The following is a 10,575-nucleotide window of genomic DNA, read 5'->3' as shown; positions in this document are numbered from 1 at the left end:
CTTCTGTTCAGGTCCTTTGCCCACCTCCTCAGTGGGCAATTAGTTTTTTTCTTTTTGGAAGCTAGCAGAGTATTGTAGGTTTTAGTAATAAGGCCTTTGTCTGATGTGTCATTGCTAAAGATGTTTTCCCAGTCTGTGAACTCTATTACTCTTTTGGTGAATGTTTTCAATGTACACTGGTGTTTTATCTTCAGTCTATCCCATTTGTCAATTTGTGCCTCCTCTGTGTTTGTGTCCTTCCCTATTTCTGATAGCCTGTGTGTTCCTGTGCCAGAGTTCTCAAGTTGGTCCCAATTCCCTCATTGATGGCCCTAATCGTTTGGGGTTAACTTCAAGGTCTGTGGTCCACCTTGAGTTTATTCTTGTGCATGGAGTGAGATAAGGGTCTTGCTTCATTTTTCTGCAGGTAGATATCCTTTTTCCCCAGCACCACTTGTTAAAGAGGGCATCTGCTTCCCATTGGATATTTTTTGGGCCCTTATCAAATATCAGTTGTCTGTATGCTGGTGATTTTATTTCTGGGTTTTCAGTTCTTTTCCATTGGTCTGAGTATCTGTTATTGTACCAATACCATAATACCATGCGGTTTTGACAACTGTGGTTGTATAATATGTGCTAAAGTCAGGTAAAGCAAGCCCGCCCCCACTGTGTCCTTCTTCTTGAGGAGTTCTCTGCTAATTCGGGACTTCAATGCAATGATTTTTTTTTTTAAAGGACATGTGTATACTGGGGGCTGCCTGCAGTGCTGTTCAGTCACTGGGCATCCAAATTACGTGATTCCCGCAGGCAAATCTTCCCTTACACACAGGGTGGACTATCTTTTTAAAATTTTGGAGTATGAGTGGCAGTTTTTTCTCTCAAACCAAATAGATTTTAAAGTGTATTATTTTATGACTTCACATCCATAAGAGGTGAGTTTATGTATGCTTTTCTAAAAATACAGATATGATCAGCAAATATTAATTTAAGCTTAAGAAAATCAGCATCATATAATTCTTTCAGACACCTTTACCTTATCATTAGACTTCTAAGAAATTACACTTGAAAGAAAAACCCTTCATCACCTTGGATTTCCAAGTAAATAGCTTTGATAACAATCTATGAATGTCCATTTCTTTACCACAAGGACAAAATTATTTGAAGTACACATAACAGGCATATAATTAGTAAACATTATTTTATTAAATTGTAAAACTAATTTAGAATATGATAGCTCAAACTAAGAAACAGTTTAAAGTGAATATTGTACTATAAAGAAGAGGTATAAAAAGAGTGGCAACTGGTTTTATTCTGATCCAGAAATGTACAATAACTGCGTAAACATACAAATGCTACAAACAGATTGAACACCACTTGTCAAGGATATTATGAGAGACTTCCATAGGATTGGGAGGTTAGGAAAAGAGCCTCTATGTGGCAATGTCAGGTAAGCACTGGGCTGCTAAGCACTGGACTGCTAACCACAAGGCCTGCAGTTCAAACCTACTGGTCGCTCTGTGGGATAAAGATGAGACTACCTGTTCCCACACAGATTTCTAGCCTCTGAAACCCTATACCCACTGATTTTGAGTAGGAATCAAATTGATGGCAATGATTTTGGGGGAAGTTAGATTTCTATAATCTTCTAACTCTAAAATTCTGTTTCTACGTACAGTTGTGCCAGCAGTTCTAATATTAAATAATTCATTCTTTTTACCATCATACCAGATTCTGGCAGTCACAGGTGTAAATTTCAGCATGTGAGCGTCAAGAAAATCTCTTTCCGAATATGCTGTGACGTTTTCACATCATTTGTTCTAGATTGAGACCTTGTCTTTGTCTATTGCGGTGTTTCACTATGCTTGAATACGTTCACTTTAAGCATAAATCTTCTTCCTTTTCTATTGGCAATGTGTGAACCAATACACCAAAGTGAAAAATTTGATGTTCAATGAATGTTGCATTGCGCAATTCATAAATAAGCACCTGTACTTTAAACGCCCTGCATTAAACTACTAGGATGAATAATTTCATTGCAAGCAGTTGGTACACATGCTGTTTGCTCAGTTCTCTCCAAATAGGGGTTTATGTCTGCAATGAGAATAGCTTCAGGTTAAGTCATAATGCTAGGATTCTAAATCATTACGATCACCACTTTTACAGTCTCAGCTGGATTCTTGGTTTCTGGGAGGAAAAAGAGAATGTGAAAAAGAGAACTCATTTAACTTTTATATAGGACATATATGAATAGATATATATTTTTAATTTTTAAAGGATTTCCAACGATGTTTTATTTCTGTTTCCTTATTATCAGCAACGATACAGGAGTAATTCGGCAAGCAGATCTCCTTAAATACGTAAGAGAGAAAGCTCATGGTGTCAAGCACATCTCAGATGCTAACAAATGAACATCAAACTGAGAAGAGTCAGTAGCACTGAAGTGCCTCTTGCCCAGCTTCTTTCAGGAGTCTCCCCCTCAGCAGGGGCTGCACTGCAAGCACTGGGACCACTACTGGCTCAGGAGCCCGTTCATTTCCCCAAGGGTGATAAGATCATTCTGATTCGACCTGCATTCTTGGGAAAACACCCAACCATCCTGCAAAAATTGCTCGAGGATTGAAAGGTGAAAACGAACTCTTTGGAGGCTTCGTGGCTTCAAACAAGTTATGAAAATCAACAAAGTATAAAAGGGTCATTAAAATTAATTCGAAATAGTGGTATCTGGAGTTACATAATTCCAAGTAATCTAATCACTATTTTCTGCTTTTTAAATACTGGCTCATAAAACAATCAAATCTCTGTGAATCATTGTTCTCCACGGGCAGCAGAGCAGTGAATTATTCTGAAAACCAGGGTTACAAAAGACACTTTTGCTGAACATCATTGTTTCACATCTTTAATACTGTCTCGGGAGGTCTAGTGATCTCTTTCAATGTAGTTGGAAGTATAAAAGTGATAGTTACCATGGAAACAGTCTAAATCTCAATAGGTAATTCCTCTGGCGACATTCATTTACTTGGAACATAGTTCCATCTCAAATATAGGTTAAGCATCTCACAAAGTCAGAACACATCTCACAGCCCGAACAGAAACCTCAGAGTTTAAATCTTTACATTCAGTAAAATAAACAGTACCTATGAGGTTACTTTTGAACAGAAATCACTCATTCAAATAAATGTGATATTTCTAGCTTGTGTCAAAAGTGAAATCACTTTTTAATGAAAGCCCTGACTAAAATCATTTCATCAAATCCCTCAAAGAATGCCACACGATGATACAAATCAACTGCAACAAACACAACACACTTGTCCAGAGGTCCGAATGCAGGGCTGACTGCAGCGGGGAACTGGCTGCCCTTTGACTCAGCGGCAATAACAGAAAAAAGCCAGCTGTGGGCCAGCCGCCCAGTTTCCTTACTTCCCTGAAATTAGTGCCCAAATTAGTGACATTTGTTTATTGAAGAATACTTCTTCCTCTGGAGATCATTACTAATTTTATAATGTGAAACTGTGGGTGGGGGGGGGATACTTTATAATTTGATTTAACCATATGGATCAGACATAGACACTTCAATTTCTTCTCTAAAAACCTTATCTTGTTTTCCCCTAAGTGTTGACCTGCTAATATAGTCTTGTGAAGTGACTCAAAGACACACAAACTTGATTTAAAAAATAAGAGTGTGTGACGATGTGTGTGTGTGTGTGTGTGTGTGTGTGTATATATTTGTGTGTGTGTGTATATATACACACACACATACATACTGAGAAGTAATGTCTCTTGATCTGACGCAGACTTCTGATTTAAAATAACTGAGTTCTCTCAATACATTACATTTACTTTCAATTTTAAACTTAAATCATCTCTACTGTACCTTATAGTGCTTCCTGAACTGCTGGTACGCTCTTACATTTTTACATTATTTCTATACATTCTCAAATATATAAGGCAAAATTCCCAATCTGAAAAAAAATTTACAATGAAGCTTGGAGGTTAGTTTCTAACTTCTAAAATATTTTGTGAAAATGTAAAAACCCTGAAATTAGAAACAAAAGGTTACAATTTTACAGGAGGTCTGTAATTTATTCTTTTAAAAAAATATTCTGAGTTGTTTTTATACAAGTAGTCAGGTATTGACTTCTTCCAATGGCACTCCTTTATAGGCTACAAGAGGCTACGTGGTATTGTCCCATGGAAAACCAACACGCATTTCATTTTCTCACTGCATTTCAACGATTTCAAAGTAGTCAGGCGGGAGGATCACGTAACCTTGCTCGGGTACGTCTTTCTCCTTCTGGAAGTGGGCAACCTCCTTTAACTTCTCCAGCTGCCGCTCTTGTCTCCGGCACCGCTGCTGCGCAGTCTTGAGCTTCTTTCTGAGTTTCTCGACCTGCTGTTCCAGCTGATGGATCCTTTTCCTCTGGTGCATTGTGTCTTCCACAGTATAGTTGTGGTCACAGAAAACGGAGAGATTATCGGGGGTCTGAAGAGGGGGCATTAGTAATCCAATAGCAGCATCGACCTGGGAAACGGGTGGCGTCAGGGGTGGTGGCGGAAGCTGTTCCTGGGGCTCCAGGTCTTCCTTCTAAAACAATAACGCAAAAACACCAGCTTCAGAGAACTCACTGGGGGCATTTAAGAAATATTAGACTTCTGTGAGCAGCCCTGGCACAGAGACATTCCAAAGTGAGAAAACAAGTTCCTAAAGTATCACTTTCACTTTTCTGCCTAAAGTGGGATGCAATAAGGGTGGAGAATGATCAGTTATCACCATATTTTGCTAAATATTCATTTAACTAAATACTCTCTAAGCCTTTAAAACTGAAGACAAGACTTACGGCAGGTTGTCAGTCACGCTCACAATGAGCCTACAGGCCGTGCAGAACTGCCCTGTGGGTTTCCGAGACGCGTGCTCTGGGGGCAGAAAGCCTCATCTTTCTCAAGGAGCACTTGGTGGTTCCCAAGCGCTAACCTTGGGCCCAGCAGTCCAATGTGGAACCACTCGCACCAAAGCTCCTAGCAGTTAGAATCAACTGAATGGCAGTGTGTTTTCCGAGTGTGAAGTTTCTTAGTGGGAGTATATTTAACTTTAAATTCTTCCATTTTGCCTTTTTTAAAAAAAAGGTATTTTGCGGAGTCAGTTCTGGGTCAAGGTGACTCCATATGTGTCAGAGTACAGCTAGGTGCTCCACTGAAGTGTCAAGGCTGTTCAGGACCTTTGGGAAGCAGATCGCCAGGGCTGTCTTCTGAGTGCCTCCAGGAGGGCTCAAAACCTATAGTCAAGCACTTACCTGTCTGCGCCACCCAGGGAGCCCTAGAGCACGGATAGCAGTGGTTATTATTATTATTTTTAAAATCATTTTATTGGGGGCTCACACAACTCTTATCACAATCCATACATACATCAATGTGTAAAGCACATTTGTACATTCGTTGCCCTCATCATTCTCAAAACATTTGCTCTCCACTTAAGCCCTTGGCATCAGCTCATATTTCCCCCTCCCTCCCCACTTCCTCATGAGCCTTTGATAATTTATAAATTATTATTTTGTCATATCTTACACTGTCCAACGTCTTCCCTCCCCCACTTTTCCATTGTCCATCACCCAGGGAGGAGGTTACATGTAGATTCTTGTAATCAGTTCCCCCTTTCCACCCCACCCTCCCTCCACCCTCCCGTCTCGCCACTCTCGGCACTGGTCCTGAAGTGATCATCTGTCCTGGATTCCCTGTTTCCAGTTCCTATCTGTACCAGTGTACATCCTCTGGTCTAGCCAGATTTGTAAGGTAGAATTGGGATCATGATAGTGGGCGGGGCAGGGTAAGCATTTAAGAACTAGAGGAAAGTTGTATATTTCATCGTTGCTACACTGCACCCTGACTCGTCTCTGCCCTGCGACCCTTCTGTAAGGGGATGTCCAGTTGCCTACAGATGGGTCTTGGGTCCTCAATCTGCACTCCCCCTCATTCACAGTGATTTGATTTTTTGTTCTTTGATGCCTGATACCTGATCCCTTCAACACCTTGTGATAACAACAGGCTGATGTGTTTCTTCCATGTGGGCTTTGTTGCTTCTGAGCTAGATGGCCACTTGTTTACCTTCCAGCCTTTTGAAGACCCCAGACGCTATATCTTTTGATAGCCAGGCACCATCAGCTTTCTTCACCACATTTGATAGCAATTGTTATTTACAAGTGATGGGTACCAGGTAACATTTATTTAACACTGAGTTGAATTTGCCACAACATGAACTTTTAAATGGAAAGCCACTCAATTAAATTCAGCATATATTACCTTGTCATGTGGTTCTGTACAAAGAAATATTGTGGGCACAGCGTTCTCTTTCAGTAACTTGTTGTTGCACTCCCTCTTAAAGCAGTCTGGAGTAAAATGCTCCGAACAAATGCTGCTGTACTTGGTGGGTTTAAAGTTTTTTCTTCTGACAGCTGCCTCCCATTCTTTACAAAGACTGGGCCGAGTAAGAGGAAACCTAAGAAGAAAACAGCATTTAGTTCTCTGACTTTATGTAAACAAACCAAAAAATGACCCCCCTCCCTTTCCTACTTGGAAAGCAGTCTCTTACACTGTCGTGACCCGTACTATGCTCCACTGTAATGCTGAGGAGCATTGGCTGAAAGAGCAGCTCAATTTCTCTTGCTCTATTACTAAAGTCTTTATCTTGGACATGTTTAAAATTTCAAGTAACATTCATGCTACAGTACAAATGTCTTCTTTTTCTTTTTCACTAGTAAATTTCTGGTGCTAGGAAACAACTGCCCGTCTCGATCTAAGATCTGGGTAAAAGAGGTTTCCGCTCCTCTAGACCCAGTCTGACAATATGAACAGATGGAATCTCAATTAACCAAATGATAGGCCAATATGGATAAATAAATACAATACTTTTACTTTACCTATTTATCAACTAGAAACTGTCAGGCTTAGATGAAGAGAAGTAGGAAGAGCAGAGGTTTATTATGATTTTACTTTACCAGACCAAGGATTCAGTAAGCTAATGGGGGGTGGAAATAAGTCAAAGTAGGAGGTTCCAACCCTGGGATCCAGCTTCTCTCCCATGGAAGGTGTGCCATGGCCCAGCTCTCCTGTTATCACTGAGACCTGGCTGATCCTCATGTCTCTTCCCAGCAAGTGTAAGCTCAGAGAAGCACATTCCCGTTAGAAGTGCAAACTACGGCAGATACGACTGCCCTACAAACTCTTAGGCCGTTTCGCCCAAGATCTTTCCCATCTACTCCCTAAAACACTGTTCTTTTAGATTAGATAGAATTACAGGTTTAGTGCTTCATTCCATCCAATCATCTGCTTAATTTTCCATAAGAAATCCAGTACTTCTGAACTGTACATGGCACCCTCAACTAGTTTACAGTGTCCAGGAGGGATTTTTCCTGTCTTTAGGCCTCTTCTGCCCTGTCATTAGAAATGTGAGGGTAGGAGGGTGGGCATCAGAATGCCCAAGATCTTCCCAATACCCCCAGACCTTTCTGATAGCTTTAAAGTTCTGGAGGGTCAATTTCCTCAGGGTCCAGAGATTCCAAGACATCAAGAGATAATACCAGGATCTTCTGAAAGCATTCCAGCTCCTTCTTCTTGGAGTAACACCCACACCCTCAAGCTCTTCCCTGCCAGCTAGTCAATTCTGACTCACAGCAACCCTATACGACCGGGCAGAACTGCCCCAGTGGGTTTCTGAGACTGTATAACTTTGTTGTTCTAGTTGTTTATAAATCATTTTATTGGGGGCTCTTACAGCTCTTATAACAATCCAGACATCAATTATATCAAGCACATTTGAGCATATGTTGCCACCATCGTTTTCTTTTCTTTCACTTTTCAAAATCATTTTTAAATCATTTTATTGGGGGCTCATACAACTCTTATCACAGTCCATAATTGTCCAACAGTGACACAATTGACACATTAATTGTGTCAAGGACATTTTATACATTCGTTGCCCCCCATCATTCTCAAAATACTTGATCTCCACTTAAACCTTTGGTATCAGCTCCTCATCCCCCCCCGCGTCCCTCATGAACCCTTGACAATTTATAAATTATTATTTTGTCATGTCCTACACTGTATCCGATGTCTCCCTTCACCCAATTTTCTGTTGTCCTTCCCCCAGGGAGGAGGTTATATGTAGATCCTTATAATCAGTTCCCCCTTTCTAACCCACCTTCCCTCCACCCTCCGGTAGGTATCGCCACTCTCACCACTGATCCTGAAGAGATTATCTGTCCTGGATTCCCTGTGTTTCCGGTTCCTATCTGTACCAGTGTACATCCTCTGGGCTAGCCGGATTTGTAAGGTAGAATTGGGATCATGATAGTGGGGGGAAGGAAGCATTTATGAATTAGAGGAAAGTTGTATGTTTCATTGTTGCTAAACTACACGCTGACTGGCTCATCTCCTCCCTGGTAAGGGGGTGTCCTGTTACCTACAGATGGTAGGTTCTTTGAAGCCTGATACCTGATCCCTTCCATACCTTGCAATCACACAGGCTGGTGTGCTTCTTCCATGTGGGCTTTGTTGCTTCTGAGCTAGATGGCTGCTTGTTTACCTGCAAACCTTTAAGTCCTCAGACGGTACATCTTTTGATAGCTCAGCACCATCAGCTTTCTTCACATTTGCTTATGCACTCACTTTTGTCTTCAGTGATAATGTGGGGAAGGTATGCATCATAGAATGTCAATTTAATAGAACAAAGTGTTCTTGAATTAAGTAAGTACTTGAGTGGAGGTCCAATGTCCATCTGATGCCTTAATACTACACCTATAAATATATGCACATAGATCTATTTCCCCATCATCCTATATAAATATATTTACATATGTACATGCCTGTATTTAGACCTTTATAAATGTCCTTTGCCTCCTAGTCCTTTCCTCTATTTCCTTTTACTTTCCTCTTGTCCCACTATCATGCTCAGCCTTCATTTGAGTTTCAGTAATTTCTCTTGATTACATTGCCCTTGAATCCCTACCAGGCCCCTGACACCCTCCTGGCCACTAATTTTGGATCACTTGTTGCTCCCTTGTGCCTGCATAACTTTTTAAGGGAGTAGAGAACTTAATCTTTCTCCCTTCCATGCTCTAGGTATTCCCATTTCTAAACTGCCTGGCCTACATTATATCAAACATTAAAAAATGCATCACACCATCCAGTAAGCATATACGGTTCCTTCTCCCAAAACTGACGGCATGCTTAAACATTTGCATTTGTAATTGCTTAGCTATCAATCATTCATGTAGTTTATTACTTGCTCTACTTTCTTATCACTCATTATGTATTTGGAATTCTTGCCAAGAAAATCTAATGCAAACATAATAGAATGTGTAAACACTAATCTTGGCTGACTGAAATTGTACTCACATTTTGGAGGCATTTAATGAACACTGACTCATTTCAACTCTGTAGTTTCTTTTCCTATTTTCAAGCCAACACCTTCCACGCCCCTTCACTGCAGTCGATGCTACTGCGCACAACAGTGCAGACCATCCGCTGTGGCCATGTCCCTGGAGGGCTCTCTATGCTCCCGTCAGTCACAGGCTCTGGTACTTTATTGCAGTCTGAATTACCATTATCTGTAGCATGCTCCGTATTGTTCACAGTGTGTGCTGAACAGAAAGCTGTACGTCTGGGTACTACCAGGGGCTTTCTCTAGAACTTAAAACGTCAAGGTGGGTTCCCAGATGTTGGCATACTCAGATTTATCACGAGTCTAAACCAGGACAATTGTGAGGATGGCCGTTTCATTCTGCTGTACACAGGGTGCGTGAGTCGGTACCCACTCAACGACATCTAACACCAACATAAATTGACCGGGGCTTCAACCACTGAGGGCTGCTCCAGCAAATGCTTTCTTTTAAAATTTTTTTTTGGAGAATATAACCGTCCTATTTTTCTTGCTTGCACGTGAGCATAGCAAATTAGTATTTCTGGTCTTTGCGGATGGCGATAAAACATTTTCATTTTAAGTATTTTCTCCATCAAATTTATGTCACTGTGAAAGGTGATGGGACATTTTGAAACGGGCAATGATTGGGCATCGTTTAAGAACTGGTTCAACTATACATAAGCATGCTGAAGGGACAAACGGCTCACTTCACATAAATTAATGGCAAATACAAGACCCTCTCTAATCCCGGCCCAAACTTAATCAATCATTGCTGTGATTTCTGGTCGCCCATCCACAAGTGCCTGAAGCACATACAAAAACTTTATCTTCCGTCGTCTGTTTCCTTTTCAAATAAACGGCTAAGGTTTCATTAGACTCTTCCCTTAGGACCCATGGGGGCGAATGCCAGCGGGAGCCCGGTCAGGAGGCCTGAGAACTGCAGGTATTTCTCGCTCAAGGGACCCGAACTTGGCAACCCCGGGCTACGCACGCACCTCGCCCCCGCGGCCAATTTTAAGAGCGCGAGAAACGGTCGCCGAAGCCACGGGCAGCGAGCACGCGTCCGGCGGAGCGGCGGGGAGCCCGTCCGCCCGGCTTTCGGGAACTACTGTACTCCAGCCCGGAGGACACGCCCACCAGTCCCCGCCCCGAGACCGCGCCGTGCGCCCCGCCCCTTGCCCCGCCCC

The 10,575-nt window shown here is 41.7% G+C and overlaps 1 protein-coding gene across 1 annotated transcript in view; it reads right to left on the bottom strand.

Moving 5' to 3' along the window:
• Window positions 1–1,162: 1,162 nt before the first annotated feature.
• THAP1 (THAP domain containing 1) overlaps window positions 1,163–10,575 on the bottom strand; it is a 9,962-nt gene continuing 549 nt past the window's right edge. The window contains exons 2-3 of the mRNA XM_013005885.2: window positions 6,271–6,466; window positions 1,163–4,561 (exon numbers count right to left, since the gene is read on the bottom strand). Of these exons, the coding sequence (XP_012861339.1) occupies window positions 4,196–4,561; window positions 6,271–6,466 (562 nt within the window). The 3' untranslated portion in view covers window positions 1,163–4,195. The remainder of the gene's footprint in view (window positions 4,562–6,270; window positions 6,467–10,575) is intronic.

Source organism: Echinops telfairi, unplaced genomic scaffold (assembly GCF_000313985.2).
Source record: "Echinops telfairi isolate 266 unplaced genomic scaffold, ASM31398v2 ScPeMD7_9;HRSCAF=40, whole genome shotgun sequence".
Lineage (NCBI taxonomy): Eukaryota > Metazoa > Chordata > Mammalia > Afrosoricida > Tenrecidae > Echinops > Echinops telfairi.
The sequence above is the reverse complement of the archived record's forward strand: the minus strand, read 5'-3'. Positions and strand labels throughout refer to the sequence as shown.